Here is a 17,966-nt window from a genome sequence, read left to right as displayed (position 1 = left end):
GTCAACGTAAACACCCTATAAGTTTAATTTATTGGCTCAAGTAATTGCAACAGGATTTCTAATAGGAATTATGATCATGATTTTGAAGTCGTTCTTCCAATGATCAACCCTTTAAATAGATTGAGAATTTGAGATTAATGAAGTTTATCTTCCTGTTTCTTGGATTGTACTTTTTTGGACATTGTTTCAATGATGAGGCATTCTAGGCACCTATCAAGAATGTGAAACAAATGCTCTATTCCATACTATACCTAATCCTCCACCTTCACGGTATTTGCAAGTTAGACACTTTGAAAGCGAGGGGAGGATCTCTAATTCCCTACCCCCAAATTGTTCCTTGTGGGGATTAAACCCCAACGTCAAGGTTGGATAGTACAATCTTTCCTACTAGCTTGGTTGAAATAAATAAAATATCATACATTAATATTTATAATGAAATATTGTACCTAATTTGGTGATATGGCAAGTCTTGATTAGACTTTATACAAGAGAGCGAACTCAAATAAAGCTAATACAAACATCGTGTTAGAGGCAAATACAAAGCCTTCACAAAACTCGACATTGTTAGAAAGTAGATGTACAGTACAGGAAGAACTTCCACACCAACAAGCTATTAGCACGATTTTATATAAATCTCTCCGATCTATCTTAAAATCCTAAATCAATATGCAATTCCAAAACATGACCTTCAAAAGATTAACACCCTTGCAAGAATATTTATACAGTTGACAGAGATTAGACAATTCAAACTCACATTCACACAGCTAGACTTAAATAGCATTTCACCTATGCCATTGAAGGAACAAACTGCCAAAAAAGTTGCAGAAGATTCTTTATGGCAAGCCTACCAAATTATATTCACAGCAAGAAATTCAAGAAAGGATTATGTTACCGAAAAACCCAGTCCCAGTAGAACGGCATCCAACTCCAGGACACTGAGACAATGGACTAACCAATCAAAATGAAGATTAATCTGCAAGGTGAGTCATGTAGTTGCCTTTTGAACATGGTAGCTGAGGGCATGTAATCATATGCTACCATAACTACTTGTCTGTGAGCCAGCTGATCAATACTTATGAAGGACACATCGTTCATATAATGCAAGGACTTGGTTCTTGCTAGGATTTGCCAGCTTCAGCAGCTCAGCACCAAAATTATGTTTTACTAGTTCTTGCTTTAGTTTCTGAACGGTGAACTTGGTATAATCTTCTGAATTTATTTGTTCAACATCTTCATCACTCCCAAAAACCAGATGGACATCTTCTGGTGATGCTGTTTGCCGAAAAGGGCTGCCAATGCTCTTAAGCTTCTTCTTGACTCGAGTAATAAGTCTATCATCCTCAGCAGAGTCAACCTTCATTTCAATGGCCTCCACATTTGAACGTTTTCCATTAGATTTACTAGCCTCAAGCTTAGCTTCCAAGGCTGATTCATTAAAACGAACAGAAGCCAATTCCTGTTGTACTAGATCAAGCTTACCCTGGGTGGTCTGCAGCTGAACTGAGAGAGCTTCAGCCCTACGATTGGCTTCGGCTCGAGCACTACGCTCTGTTTCAAGTAATTCATTAAGTACTTGAACAGTGCTGGATCTTTCAGCATTGTTTAACTTCATTCGAGATTCTATCTCCTTCTCTCTTTCTTCAACTCTAGCCTCCAGCAATATCACTTTAGATTTTGCATCCATTTCTGATGCATGTATTCTACTAAGTTCATCAGCTAGATCCTTTTTCTGCCTCTCCAAATTCTCAATCTGCCTCTCTGCCTTCTCAATATGAGCCAATCTTTCCATGTACATTTTCTGAATATCACTTTTTTCCTTTAGAGCAATTTCTGCTTCTGCTCGTGCTTGATCAGCAACCTCAACAGCTTTCCTAGATTCTATTTCAGCAGCTTTACATCTCTCTTGTAGCTCATCAATCATCATGAATTCAGGTTGATATTTCTCCTCCAGATAAGTTTTTTCCTGCTCAAGTATCTTTGACTGTCTCTCAAATGACTTTGCTCTTGCATTTGCAGCTTCTAACTCCTCTTCCAGCACCTTTATCTTGTTTTTTAAATCTGATACTTCCATATCATAGTTGATGACTCTTGACTCAGCAGCCTACAAAAGTTGAGAAAACAATAAATCAAACTATTAAAAATTAAAAATGTAAGCTACATGTCAATACAATTGCACAAAATTACAATAATTTAAAGGAGAAAAGAAAGATTGAGGCCATGAAAGGCGTGCCCAATTCAGTCTAGAACAGAGGATTCATCAAGTACTCCATGACACTTTATAAATCATCACAATGGTAGGTTTTTAATGAGCATTGTTTTTCACAAGCTAAGCGTGGATATCAAATAGCTTAGTTGGTAAAAGTCTCGGGAGGGTGATACCCAAGACTTGAGATCAAATCCAATCTACATTGTTGCCCTTGCAGCTCTTTCTACCAAAAGAGAAAAAGAAAAAAGAAAAAAAAAACTACTTATCAGCGACTTATTTTTGCTTCACTATAAAATTTCTTTTAACTATTCATGTGAAGTTAGACTGTATCTGACAAAGAAAAGCCAGCAGAAAGGTATTTGTTGCTCTGATTCTTGTAATTTTCACTAATCCTTCACTTCAAATTTATAGTGAGTCTTGGTCAATAGAAATTAGCTTCATTACAGGCCAGATTTGTCCATTATCAATCCCTTGAAGGAAAAAGTCAACACAAACAAACAAAGTAAAGAGGTGATATCTGGGATGTAAAACTTAAACAGCTATCAGTACTCTTTTCATAGTAGTTATGAAAATTAAAACCTTATTTATGGTAAAACCTTATTTAGGTACAATAATAATACTTCAATCATTAGGTTTAAATCCATGGCCCATCATCATTCACCAATAATATGCTAAATATGAAAGCAAAACAAACAAGAATATCAAGGTTCGAAATACTAACACTACACATTGAAACTGCACGAGTATTAATTGATTCTATTATTGTGGCCACTTATACTTGATATCTACTGAAGGCTGAAAAAATTTCTATGATCACACAGCAAGGCATATACTCACCTTTAACCCCAGCTGTAAAGTTGTTAGCTGTTGTTCAACCTGGTCCACCTTCGCCATCTTTTCCTTGAGCTCTTCCTCCTGAATTTTATTTGCAAATAAATAAATAAATAAAATAACAAAAAACCTCATTTGCACTACCTTCATTCCTGCAAAATCTTTAGGCTTTCCATTTTAGTTCGTTCCCGACAGTTGTTTACACTTCTGCTTTAAACAACATAACCATATTTACACGATTCCATCTCTTTCCTAGTTTTTTCCTACTATTTCCTTACACTAACACTTACGTCATCCACTTTTTGCTTCCAACCACTCACCATATCAACACTTTTTCTCCAATTACCTTGATTTGTTTGGAAATAGTAATGTTAAAGATCCTTTGGGAACAGAGGTGAGGTAGTATATCTCTAGTACAGGAATCTCATAACCTATGTTACTAGGACTCTTTCATTTACCTCATGTGTCCGTGTCGACACGACACTTGGACACCGACACTGCCACTTGGACACTTCATTTTTAACTAAAAACACAACTTTTTCCAAGAAAATGGACGAGTCCGATGTTTGGACACCCGTGTCTAATTTGACACTTCATCCGAGTCCAAGTAACATAGCTCATAACTATGAGCAAAGGAATTTGTGACAACTCCTATGTGACAGACTCTAAAGCCAGAGCTAAGATAGAAAGGAGGTTAACAAATTTAAATAAAGAGTTGCAGAGTATGTCATACCTTTACAGTCAAAGTCTTGACAAATTCAGCTCTTAACATATCTTCCCTTAATTGCATATTCTTATTTGTTTTTTCTTGCACAACAGCTGTCTTTCCAAGGGCTGATTTTGCGTCTTTGGCAGCAATATCATACTTCCGTTTCCACTCCTCAGCTTCTTCTTTTGCAGACTGAGCTTGTTCCCGAAGAGCAGCCAGACTTGCTTCAGCAGCGCTAGCCCTAGACTTAAGAACACCTATTTCTGCAGACGCTTCATCCTCTTCAGCCTTCTGCTTCAACAAGATATCTTCATATTTCTTTTTCCATCCAGAAGATTCCTTCTTGACTGAATCCAGCGTTTTTGATACGCTGGAATACCTCTCGTCCAAAGAGCTATATTTACTTTGTAAGTTAGATACTTGGTTTGTATAATCATCAGCAATTTTCCTCTTGTCACTTAGAGCATCATCATAGCGCTTCAGGTACTCAGACTTTTGCTTCTCACTTGCTTCTAATTTCTTGGTGAGCAAAACCACATTTTCTTCAAGGGACTGGCACTTCAGTTTAAGGGCACTTCGCTCCGTTCCAACCTTATCAAGTTGCTTTCTAGCAACTTCAGCTATTAGATCTTCAAAACTGGGAAAATTTACACACCATTAGATAAATCATTACCACGGGAGAAGAAAGCATAATCAAAAACCAACACTGACCTTCTCTGAAGAAAAACAGCCTTCTTTTCTTCCTTCCCAGGGCCATAACATGATGCTTCATACTTAGACAAAAGATCATCAAGCACCTGCGCACATAAGCCACAATGTTCAAGAAATAACCGGACTTGCAGTTCTGTTTATTTTGGATTTATTGAGTTATCCATATATATCTACCATGAAAAGGAGTACATTGCCCAAGATATTTGTTGATTTGTCGCATAGTGATTCGTGTACATTAACATTTATTAGTTAAGCATTAGTCAGAACATGCAATGCCTATCATATACCAATTTAAATATAAAGAAAGATACGTTGAACAAGATTAGAGTATTTATGATAATATTGATTATATATATCAGTTCAGATCACAATTAATACTGAAGAGACACAAATACTAGGTATTACTGTTGACCATTATGTCATTGTTTTCTGTTTAGCAATTCTTAATACAGAATAACTGTCAGCATCCATAGCCAAAAAAAAAAAAAAAAAAAATATTGCTAGATGGAAGCCGTATAATTGCTAGTGCTTCTCCCATAAGCTTCTCTCCTCAAGTCAATCAATTACTCAGTAACCTAGGTATGTAGGGGGGGGGGGGGGGGGGGGGGGAGGAGGTCTGCTATGATCATCCACAAAGAATTTCTTCCTCCATTTACGTCTAACCAATTCTACATGCTCTCGCAAAGCCACTATATTCATGTCATTGTAACTCCTTTTACGGAAAGATGTTTCTATGACCACAGTTCAGAAATGGCATCTATGGTCAAAGAAACATCTTTCTGGAAATTTCCCCAATTTCCTTGTTCCTAAAGCTCTGGAAATTTGCAAATGGACCTTACAATAACAAGAATTTAAGGAAAGATTTCTAACCTTAAGCACTTGAACTAGTTCTGCATTAGGGACAAGGCAAGCTGTTCTAAGTTGTTTTTCCATATTTTGAATTGCAGTTGAACATTGTATATCTGCCTCCATGTAAGTATTTTTCCTATAATTCTGCATTAGAAAATATATAACAAAGAGCTATGTGAAGGAAAGCAATCATGGTAAGTTAGTAACTGAAAACTGAGAAATATTATAACATTGAGAACTCAAACCCTGCATTCAACGGAGTAAAACTTTAATTCTGCAAATGTCAATGAACCAAAACAAACGTTAACTACCTCAAATTCCTTCCTACAATAATTCTGCAGAAGCATCTCATATTTCTGCCTTGCTGAACCAGCTCCTACAGCATTTGAATTATATATGCTCAAAGCATTTTGCACTGCATCTTCATGGGCCTCTCTAAGTGCTGCCTACAAAACAAGGCAATGAGGCATAAGAATATAAATAGAAATAAAACAATAATACAAAAGTACAATACAGGAAAGACCCTTACTTCCTCAGGTGGCTTTGACTTGTCAAAGGAAGATGTATATTCTTCAGAAGCTCTGTTGAATGCTTTTCTGCATTCAGTTTCTTCAACACTCTGAAAAAAAAGGGAAAAAAATAAAAAATATAAAAAAAAATAAAAAAAGAGAAAAAAAGAAAGAAAGAAATTAATCTTTTGCACGAAACAAAGTCGAATTATAAAGGTTTAAATCCTATACTAAGGCAGAAATGTAACTAAACCAGGCAACTCAAAGACAGGAAAAGAACTTTAGATAATTCCCTAATTTCCTTGTTCCTAAAGCATATATCTTGAGATAAACGAGTATCTATTCTGGATTTTACCCAATTCTCACCAACAAAGAATATAGTGTGTATACCGAGTCCAGGCCATTACCATTTTTATCAGCCTGAACACAAACGAAATTTCATTCAGTTTCTTGTTATTACTTTCACCATTCCTCAACGTCCTTCAGCTTAACCCAATATTATTATTCCTAGTTATATGCATTAATGCATTATTACTATTCAATATATGCTGATTAAAAATTAATGGTAGCAATGCAACTACTAAGTACTCCCTCCGGATTTTTTAAGTGAAAAACTAGCTTCTATGCAGAGTTTAATGAGATATGTATAGGATATAAAGGTAGGGTTGTTTGTTAGAAAATTAAAAATTTAGATGTTAGATGAGAGAAATAATAAAGGGTGTAGGAATGGGGACCATGTAGAGAAAATATTTGATATGTAGCTGTAGGGACCAAAAGAGAGACAGATATAATAAATAAAATAAAATAAAAATAGTAGGACGCTTCCAAAAATGGAAAGTAACACTTACTCTTAATAATAATAAAAAAAGAAAAAAAGAGAGGTTTAAGGAAATTGTGTCCTCTATTTATAAAAAAAAAAATAAAAAAAAAAAAAGACAGACAGACAGACAACGTAGCTTATATAGACCATTTTTTCAAATTATCCAAATAAGAAAGCTTTCTTCCATAGCAATAGGGATACAATTTTAGGTGCATTGCAAATTATTATTTGCTATAGTGCACCATCCACTAGTAGAAAAATACAAAAAGGCAACCCCCAAATGGCACCGGTTCAGACCAAATCGGTGCCAAAAACCGCCCTAAAAATGGGCAGGATTTTAGACCAAGAGTAATGGCACCGGTTCAGATCGAACCGGTGCCAAAAATACAAAGGGCACCGGTTTGAACCGGTGCCACTGAATCGGACCATCCTTTTAAAAAAAAAAACCAAAGCATTATTAAACCCTATTTCCTCTCCTCTCCTTCTCTCTCCTCCATTCCCCCTAGTTCTATCCGCCTCCATTCGTCCCCCATTTCCTCTCCTCTCCTTCTCTCTCCTCCTTCTCTCTCCTCTCTCTCTCTTCGTTCTTCGTTCATATTCTCCCTTAGATCTGCCGCCGCCACCACCACCAAATTCTAGCACCAACAACAACAGCCGCCGCCACCACCACAAAATCTCTTGTGGGATTTTTTTTTCGATTTTGGTTTTCTGGGTTTGGTTTTTTTTTTTCGATTTTAAGATTGACTTAAAGATTTTAAGATTGGTTTTCTGGGTTTTGCTTAAAGATTGACTCACTCGTTTTTCGTATTTGGTTTTTTTTTCGATTTTGCCTTTTATTTTCGATTTTGGTTTTTTATTTTTCGATTTGTGGGATTTTTTTTCGATTTTGGTTTTCTGGGTTTCAATTTTGATTTTGGTTTTTGATTTTGGTTTTTTTTTTTTCCGACTTCTGGGATTTTGTTTTTGATTTTGGTTTTTTCGTTTTCAATATTGATTTTGATTTTTGATTTTGGTTTTTGTTTTCGATTTCTGGGATTTTGTTTTTGATTTTGGTTTTTTGGGTTCCAATTTTAATTGGTTTTTTTTTTTCCGATTTCGATTTTGTTTTTTTCGAATTTTTGGTTTCTTTTTTTCGATTTCAATTTTGGTTTTTTTTTTTCGATTTTGATTTTTTTCCGATATTGATTTTGATTTTTAATTGGTTTTTCGTTTTTGATAATTTCGATTTTTATTTCAACTTGAATTTCTGGGTTTTTTTTTATTAATTCTTAATTAGTAATTTCAACTTGGATTTTAATTAGTAATTTTTGGTTTCTTTTTTTCGATTTCAATTTTGGTTTTTTTTTTCGTTTTTGATAATTTCGATTTTGATTTTTTTCCGATATTGATTTTGATTTTTAATTGGTTTTTTTTTTTTCGTTTTTGATAATTTCGAGTTTTATTTCAACTTGAATTTCTGGGTTTTTTTTTTATTAATTCTTAATTAGTAATTTCAACTTGAATTTCTGGGTTTTTTTTTTTTATTAATTCTTAATTATTTCGATTTCAACTTGGATTTTGATTTTTTTCCGATAATTTCGATTTTACCAATTGATTTTTTTTTGTGTTTTAATTAGTGCAGGTACAGATTATGCAAGAATATTGATATGTTCATATAGTAATTTTCTTTTTGATTTACTAGTATATTATAATTTTTTTTATGATTTATAATGTAATTTTTTTTTATTTATTTATACGTTAGTTGTAATTGATCTATATTGTAATTTTGGATTTGATTATGTATTGTAAAGTTTGGATTATATATATTGAAACCAATTCGATTTTTGTTGTGATTCTTATTTTTTTTCAATTGATAAATTTAATTGGTAAGTGAAAAAAAACCAAAAAAAAAAAAAAAAAAAAAAAATTGGACATTTTTGGCACCGGTTAACCGGTTCCAAAAGGAGGATAAATTTTTTTTTTAGTATTTTTGGCACCGGTTTTGAACCGGTGCCAAAAAGGGGGGTAATTGGCACCCCCCACATTGGCACCGGTTCAAACCGGTGCCTTAGGCCGGGTTTGAACCGGTGCCAATTTCATTTTTTCACGTAGTGATCTTTACAAAATGGAAAGGAAGAAGAATCAGAGTTGAGAGAAGCGCAAGCAAGCATCCTAAAAACCTAAAATGCATGAGGTACCCAACAAGTATGCATACAGGGCACAAAAGACAAAAAAGATTACTTGAGGGATTCTAACCAATAGGCCTACTCCCTCACAAAAAAAAAAAAAAAAATAAATAAATAAATAAAATAAACAAAAAAGACCTACTTGCATTGGTGTTCTTAAAGCTCAATCTGTGATTTAACTTACTCATTAACTTCTAATGATGGGGGCAATTAGTGTAATCAATAGGCTACTTTCTTTACCAACTCAAAGTTGACTGGGAAAGGTCTTAACTCTAGAAACCTGAAGTTGATAGTCTTGATACACAAATTGTCATGTGTTGAAAAACCACTATAGCAGCTGCCATAAGGATTGGAATCACATTATAAATCTTCTTTATGATGATGATAATTTTGTAATATATTTGACAAACTGGACTTATGTTATAGGCTAAACCTAATGTTAACTACCATGAGGAAATGCTCAAAGTAACTTCACATTGGGTAAAACTCCGTAAACTATCAAAATTCTACTTAATTGTTGAGTGGGGGTTTACTGTGTAGTATATAAACTTCATGGGGTTGGCTATTGGTGCAACAAAAGTGTCTAATAGGATTTCACAGAGCATTACAGACTGATGAAAAACTTTATACAAAAAAGTAGTAGTTATTTAATTTCCTGTATCCTTCCATGTCTTAGTAATTTCTTTTGCTATTAAGATGCTCAGTGACGTCTTTCAGGGGGGCGGGGGTGGAGGGAGGGAAAACAATTTAGAAATGTAAACCTAAAGAAAACATATTCCTTCCGTCCCTTAAGTTGTCACACTTTCCTTATAAAAATAATCCCTGTGTAATTGACAAATTGCTCTCTTTATTTTTCATAAAAATGGCATGGATCCACACTTATTTTAAAAATATTTCTCTCACCTCACTCTTTAGTTTTTACCCACTACTTAATAAATATAATAAAGAATTCCCGATACCCACTAACTATAATAATAAAGATACCACTACTATTCATCACACAACTTTTTTTTTTTTTTTTTTTTTTTTTGACACAACACACAACAACATTAGAATTGCCTAAATCTTTGTGTCATTCAAATTGAGTCAACAAAATTAGAGAAGGAAGGCTTGGAGGTATTGACGAAAGGAGCTGTCTCTTTTGTGTTAGCTGTACCTGAGCACATGAAGGGTGCCTTGCTTTAATTCTTCTTGTATGGTGGAGATCTTGACATACTGATGCATTTATAATGGTTGGCAAGCTTTAGGCTCAGCATTTTAGTTCTATAGTCTTAGTGGCTGTGTGCTACTAGATAGGATGTAAACTGAGAACAATTCTTTGGTAATTACACTACACTGTTATCTTAATCACGTAATAAATAATAAATTAAAATCCTTAGTGTGTATGGTGGGTTAAGAGCATCAGCAATGGAGAGGATGAATATATCCTTTCCCATTTCCTTTCTTTTTTTTCTCCAATTGACACATCATGTTCTCTTTTTTCCATATCACTTCCCACTATCTCTAACCTTTCCCTCCTTCTCTTTCTTTAATTTTTCCAACAACGAGGATCCTTTCCCATTTCTTTCTCTTATTTACATGTACCCCACCACATATTCTCTTTCCCATAAATATGATTATTTTTTAATATAGTGGTTTTTTAAAAACAAAAACTAAAAATAATAAAACTTTTTGCACAAGAGCCAAAGAAGAGGATCCTTTCCATTACGAGGAAACTACCATTTCCTCTCCTTAAGAGGATCCTCTCCCCTCTTACACATCAATGCATCATCAATTTAACAAGCATCATAACTAAAATTATAAGATAATTGCTCAAGAGTATCCTGTGGAAGACTTGCCTGCCAAGAGGAACTTATTGTTGGAACAGCACCATTATTCAATGCATCAAGAAATGATTGTGTTAAACCAGCAAGCATCGGTCCATTCATTACAGTTGCGCCAATTTGCTTGGGCCTCGTTCTTTCAAATGCAAACCTCGTTAATGCATCCAAACCAGATCTAAATTCTGGTCTAAAGTTGTGCAGCTGTGTACAATAAACATAATCTGCAAATGTTAGTGAGAGAGAGAGAGAGCAAGAATAGTCCACTCAAAAAAGTTTATTGGAGAAAAAAGATACTTACTGGTGTTTGATCAAGATGCTGAAGTTCAGTCTCACTGTTCAATGGCCGAACAAGGGTGAAACATTCACGATCAGGGAAAAGAGCACGAATTGATTCCCGAATCTAATAGTCATGAGGTATTATATCAGTGCAGCCAAATACACTAGTATAATTTGCATCAAAAACATGATAAACCAATTCTCTAATGATTAAGTTGACATAAATATATGAAAGCAAATATCATTTTTTATTCTCTAGAATAGAAAAATAAAATATCAACCTTTTTTCACTGCCAACAAGAAGAACCTTGCCACACATACCTCATTTTTTGCAACTATATCCTTCCCACTACCTTGAACTGGCCTCAGCGCAAGCTCCAAATAATCACGAGGTGTTATCTTTCGACCATCCTCAACCAAATCCAGATAGAAGTCCTGCATGATAATATACATGTAAATCAAAGAAACCAAGAGCCTACGTTCAAGGACACAAAGCAATTTACCCTCAACAGCCAAACAAAGATTGGCGAAAATTGCCCAAGTTCAGAAGCTGTGGTCCTTCCTCCAGGGGCCCTGACACGTATATGTTTAGTCATTTCAGTCACAAGGGAAAGTTGATCCAATGCAGCCTCATCAATTCCACCCATCTATATTAAGAAAAGAAATCACCAATAGCCACTATTATAACGACGCTAACACAATACTCAAAAAACAAATAAAGCTGCATAAACTTTGATTATGCAATCCAAGAACAACGACCAATCTCTAAAAAGTTTTCCTACCTGGTTGAAGATGAACAGGCTGGATAAGAGAACAGCCAAAGAAAATATTTGTGTGCTGTATGTTCCCTGTACAAATATTGTGTAAATAAAATGCAAGGAAGTGAACTAAACACAATTACTCATAAATCATAAATAAGTCATCCATTATTGACATCCTCACTGAAAAGCATGGAACATGCAGACAGCAAAAAAGATGCCATGCAGTAATGGTTAAGTAAAATAAATATAGAGAATAAATCAAAAACAGAAGTAGCACTGACAGTCTGATCATAAGCATCAATTCCTTCAGTATCCAGCAGTATAAGATTATATTCTGTTCCATCAAGAGCAGTCTTCTTCAAAGGCGTACTCCACAACCAAAGTCCTTTTGTACATGGCCGATGCGTTGATGCAACTTGAAATCCACTGCTCCTCCCAAGAAGCTAGAACCATTTATAAATACTGTAAGCTTCACTTATACAGTATCATAATACAGCACCACACATATGAAGAAATCATTCTTTCAAAAGATTTTTATTAACAAGAAACAGGACCATTCTCTGCCACTTATGACCAACATTGACCTGACTTGACCTGTGGGTTCAAGTGAGTTCATTGAACCCACTGATCTTTTGAAAAAAAAATTTAAAAAACAAAAAAGCGAAAAAAAAAATGTATAAAACCAATTTGTCCGCATAAGTGAAGATAGGACAAGTAGCATAGCCCAGTGGTAGAATGGAGTTTACTTTGTGCGATTGACCTTCAAGGTCGTGGGTTCGAATCCCAGCAACATTAATTTTATTTTAGCCTTTTTTTTTTCTCCCTTTTGTTTAAATTTCTCCTCCAAACTCCCAATATTCCAAACACTCATTCAAAGACTCAAACATCAAACCCCTTTACCCTAACTTATTTTCCCCTAACTTTCTTCTCCAAAGTATATAAAAATCCAAATGCTTTTATACATCCTTTTTCTAATTGTATTGTATTGTATTAAGTTATATGTCATCCATTGTAATCAGAAATTCAAAAGTATCTATTAAAATTTAATTTATACTTCATTTTTTTTTTTTTTGGCAACGTTTATAATTTTACAATATATACACATACTCCTTTGATCGTTTTTTTTTTTTTTTTTTTTTTTTTGTGATTCATACATTGGAAAAAATATATAGAGTCAAGTGGGATCCTGTCAGATTCGTCTCAAAAAGTATTTTTATAATATCAACTATTTATAATTTTTACAAAATTGATATAACTTAAGATATTTAGCTTGTAGAATGTGTATTGGCAAGCGTGAAATCACCAATATTGTAATTAAAACAAACGCAAACCTATATGTTATTTTTTGACGATTCCGAACCAACACTTCTGAATTCCTGAATACACCACTGATGTGACCTGACGCGACACGCCCAATAATCAGGTCTGGGGAAAACCTATTGGTAGCAAGACCCTAAACAGTGAACATTGATTCCAAGCTAAAAAAATAATCTAGAATTTCAATTTCAAGATCCTATATTGCTAACATATACTAGCTGTGTTATTTTTAGTTGATACCTTTCTGTTATCACACTTGCCAACGCATATTTTTAACGCTTAATATCTCTAATTATCAACATTGTAAAATTATAAAAAGTGGATACGATTCAAACAAGATCATACATGACTATAGTTATCATATTTATAAATCACAAAAGCGAGTCAAAGTGTAGTGTGTGAATAGTGTAAAAGTCAAACGGTGTGAAGGTACATAGCATTTAGTCAAAATCAATCCATTATAATCGCGTGAATTAAACTAGAAATCCACAGCATCAATTCAAGAAAATTACTCTACAACTAACTGTCGAATTCAGTTCTTAAAGCACATATAAACTATCACATTGTCAAATTGCATGCTACTAAATCACAATTTACAAACTACATTCTACATCAATAATCAAATCACTCCCAAAAAAAGAAAAGGTCAACAAAAATTCAACCAACCACAATTACAAAACCCTAGTAAAATCCACTTCAAAATCAAAAGCTCCAATTTTCAAACCACTTTAACAATCCAAAATTCAAGAGGAGAGAGAAAGTGAAACCTGATTAAGAATAAAGCTCTTGCCCTGACGAGCACGACCACAAACTGCGACGACTCCAATTGGTTCCTTAACAAGCTGAAGAACAGCCAAAGCTTCTGGATCAATGCGAAACTTGCCATCTTCATCGCTGTAAACGAACCTAATCGGCCGCGCTGGGCCAGTTACCGACGGCGCCGGCGGTGGTGGCGACGGTTGTGGAGGATTTTCCGGCGACGGGGAGGAATCGGCGGTTTCTTTGCCTCGGAATAATCTCATAATTTGGGAATTAGAAATGGAGCGTATTTTGGAGTTTGGGGGGTTAGAAACTTAGAATTGGTGTGGTGGAATTAAAGAGGAAATAATGATTGTTTTTGGTGCTTTTTATAAGTTGCTTTTTGGAAATGGAGAATAAGAAAAAGAAGGAATTAAATAAGTATTTTGAGGAGGGAAAAAGAAGATTATACAGTTATACACTACTCATGTATCTATCTATAGTACGAGTAATATATAGAGTGAAAGGGGGTTTTGGGTGATAAATTTTACTTTCTCAAAATACCCTTCTCAACTAAAAAAATTACCATTTTTTTAAAAATGTAACTACCATCTTGGTTCAAAAAAAAAAAAAAAAAAAAAAACCTTCCATTTTTTTTTAAAAATATTTTTCAAGGAAAATCTAATTTTATTATTTAGCCTACATGACACCATCAATAATTCAATATAGAGCTTGGTAGAATACTTATGTTTCACACGCACGCATTGTGTGCGTCTCTTAGCTTGTTATTATAGTAAGAGAGACCCTAGTTTAGACACTTTTGTGGGGTCTCAACATTGCGGTTATGGAAGTACAAGTGTACAACTCCCTAAACTAATCAATTGGGATTTTTTTTTAATTATTTTTTTTTTTTGGAAAAATTGCTTAAAATCGAATGATTTTCCCTTAATATTGTTGAAATATATATATAAAAAAAAAAATTCCATTATGCTTTGTCTTAAAAACAAATTTTCAATACCGTGAGCAGAATTTGTTATATACACTCGGGTGTATCGTACACCCACCTCACCTAAGGTTAGTTTTTTATCTTTATTTGATGATAAAATGAAAAACAATCATCAAAATGAGAACAAATATTTAGGGGTGTACGGTACACCTGGATGTATATAACAACCTCTCTCATGTAGGAAGTAAGATTTGTTTTTAGGTTAAGCTTATAACCGCTAACAACATTAGTGAATCTGCAATTTTAGGCAGTCTCTTTGAACTTGTTAGTATAATTGTCAATGCTCACTTTTCTTGCTTTAGGCTAAAACTTATTAATCAACCAAGGACGCAAAGAGATCTATTATTAGTTAGGTGCGGTCTAAAACAATAATGGTAATAGCGGTTTAGAAAATAAATAAATAAAAATTAAAGCCCAACACCAATCCTACATTCCTACATGGGTGTTTAGGGATTTTATTTTATTATTTTTTTTTTTTTAAAATAAAAAAACAACTAGCTTTAAACTCGTGTGATGCACAATTATTTAACATTTTATAATAATTGTTTTTTTCTTTTCAATTTCATACAAGAATAGTACTTGTAAAAAAATATTTTAATAGTAGTGTTAAATAATTACTCAATATTTTAAAACTGCATCTTCTAGCTGTTTAGCCAAAATTGCAAATTATTGCAAATTTTATTTTTCAATAGTAATATTCTTTAAGTTTTTCTAACTATTAGTATCGTATAATATGCATTGCATATATGTAACGTTTCTTTTAACTTTCTTTTTCTTCTATCTTAAGCAATATTGTGACTTATAAGGGCATATAAGTTTCCAGCCTCTAACTATATCGTTCTTCTACACCATGCAAAAATAAATAAATAAACAAACATGTATACCCTAATACAATATACCTAAGAGGGCTACAAATTAAAAATTTTCAAAAAAATGTACTTCAAATTGAAGAAACAAGCCCACCTAAACATAATTAATTGGTATACGCTAGACCCTAGTGTAGGTAGGGATACCTAAACCCCCCTCTAAACGATGCGTTTATTATGTTACCCACACCCCATAACCCACTAACCTGCGGTAACTACCCACCATTCTCTTTAAAACCTTCTTCTTCATTGCTCTAGACTTTCTCTCTCATCAAAACCAGAAAATATGAACCAAAATTGCTTTAAAATACTACGAAATTGCCTCAAAAATACTACGAAATTGCTTCAAAATACTGCTAAATTGCTTCAAATGTCTACATTTGCGAAGAAATTCAACAATCGCAACAACATTCACAGAAAGAGTAAGTAATTTTACGACAATTTTTTGTACGAACCCTATTTTTTCTACTACGTATTTCATTTTGAAATTACATGTTCAGAAACATAATCTAACTTGATTAGAACTATTTTATGCAAAAATCATTAAAACCTACTATGTTTTGGTGTTGTTTTTGTAGAATCGAAAAAATATGTTTTGAAGTAGAGAGATAAAGAGAATGATGATTCATAGAAGAATCATGTTCGTTGATCACAACAAGGCAGATTCTGAAGAAACGTAAGTATTATTTCAAAAACCTATTTAAACAAGAGTAGAAAAATTTAAAAAAAAAACAGCGAACAAAAGTCTCAAGTTGTAGATTTAGAACTTTTAAAAGATATTAAAAAGTCTTATGGTATAGATGTTAACATTTCTACGATTCCGAGTTAATATATGAACATATATAGAATTATAAATGTTCATTTGTATATTTGAATTTATTTGAGTTTATATTTGACTTTATATGCCTAAATAAAAAATGTTCATTTTTATGATACGTTATGCACATTTATGAAATGCATAAATAATCATTCATTTGAGTTGAGAAACTGACTTATTCATTCTATCAAATCTTTTGATCATTTATGAAATTCATAATGTTCATTTACATATAAAGTAATGTTCATTTTAAAATATATGTTAATATTGGTTCATTTCAGTTTACATATATATTTATATGCCTAAATAACGAATGTTCATTTCTTTTATACATTATGCTCATGTATAATATTAATAATGTTCATTTGTATGCATTAAAACTAATATCTTACAACCAATCTAGCTATATTGTAGTGATGTCCAAAGTTACACATTTGATATAAATTTGCACATGGAATTGAAGAATATGTAGTTGTTTTGGAGAAAATAAAATGGCTTAACAACGCTGATTATACAAACTGCAGAGTATACATTATGAAGCATATAGAAACCTTCACTACTAAACTTAATGAGAGTTAGATTTGTGATTTGAAACCAAATAGTGTAAAAGTGATAAATGTTCAATAATGTAAGATATATTGTTCATTTATAAAGTAATGTATATACTATATAATAATTAACATTTGTTAACTTATTTTGTTCAACAGGTGGACCAAATTAGGAAGCAAGGTTGCGGAACTGATGTTATTTGAAGAAAAACACTAAATATAGGTTAAATAGAAGATAAGCAAGGAAGTTTGCAAATGAATAGTACATGTTATATGTTCATTTATGAATGTGTATATGTTCATTTATGAATGTGTATATGATCATATCTTATATATAGTTTTATAGATTTTTTTTTTTTGGAGGAAAATAGACTTATAGATTTTATTTGTTAAATAAATTATTGTAATTGATATTTCATTTTAATCTTTATTTGTATGAAAAAAATATATATTTTTTAGATTTTATAAATTGGTTGTTGCTTCTTTACTTTTGTTCATTTTCAAATTGATAAATAATCATTTACATATGTTGAATTTTAAAAAAACAATATACTAAAAAAGGTACTATATAGAAACAAATTCTTATGTCTTTAACACTTGAAGAACTTTGAACAAGAGCACCTTGATCATTTATTGGAACCGTGGGAGGAATAACTTAAACATTTGTTGATTGAACATTTCTGGAATGGGGTTTAAACATTTATGGATCGAAGTTTGAACAATCCTGAGTTGAAGTTCGAACAATGCCAAGAACTACGGGTGGAACAAAATATATAGTTTGAGATTTTGTAGACGCACTAGTACTCTTGGATTAACTTAAGCATCATTTTTAACACCAACACCACCTTTATTTATAGGAACATTACATTGAGTTTGAGCAGCAGAAACACCATCAACACTTTTATTTATAGGAATATTTAAATCCTTTGACTGCCAAAAAAATTAAATGATCATATTAAAATATATAAATGTTCAATTACAAACACTTAAATAAACAGATAAGAAAAACAAAAC

The 17,966-nt window shown here is 33.0% G+C and overlaps 1 protein-coding gene across 1 annotated transcript; it reads right to left on the bottom strand.

The window, feature by feature from the left end:
* Positions 1-509: 509 nt before the first annotated feature.
* On the bottom strand, positions 510-14,099 carry LOC145624110 (uncharacterized). The gene is made up of 14 exons (XM_081677069.1): positions 13,745-14,099; positions 11,942-12,103; positions 11,682-11,747; positions 11,403-11,546; positions 11,221-11,334; positions 10,922-11,023; positions 10,639-10,824; positions 5,836-5,925; positions 5,618-5,752; positions 5,328-5,450; positions 4,458-4,543; positions 3,771-4,383; positions 3,044-3,121; positions 510-2,101 (listed from the first exon to the last, which is right to left on the bottom strand). The coding sequence occupies exons 1-14, from the start codon at positions 13,997-13,999 to the stop codon at positions 1,067-1,069; spliced, it is 3,189 nt and encodes a 1,062-aa protein (XP_081533195.1). The 5' UTR covers positions 14,000-14,099; the 3' UTR covers positions 510-1,066.
* Between the last annotated feature and the right edge of the window lie 3,867 nt (positions 14,100-17,966).

This window comes from Chenopodium album, chromosome 3 (genome assembly GCF_948465745.1).
Source record: "Chenopodium album chromosome 3, dcCheAlbu1.1, whole genome shotgun sequence".
Classification (NCBI taxonomy): domain Eukaryota; kingdom Viridiplantae; phylum Streptophyta; class Magnoliopsida; order Caryophyllales; family Amaranthaceae; genus Chenopodium; species Chenopodium album.
Note: the sequence above shows the minus strand (reverse complement) of the source record. Positions and strands in the feature narration are given on the sequence as shown.

Excerpts from the sequence above, each read along its gene's own strand:
- LOC145624110 (XM_081677069.1), bottom strand. The coding sequence starts at position 13,999 with ATGAGATTATTCCGAGGCAAAGAAACCGCCGATTCCTCCCCGTCGCCG. Across the intron at positions 4,544-5,327 it reads AACTAGTTCAAGTGCTTAAG|GTGCTTGATGATCTTTTGTC; the intron begins GTTAGAAATCTT and ends TTATGTGCGCAG. Across the intron at positions 4,384-4,457 it reads GCTGTTTTTCTTCAGAGAAG|TTTTGAAGATCTAATAGCTG; the intron begins GTCAGTGTTGGT and ends AAATTTTCCCAG.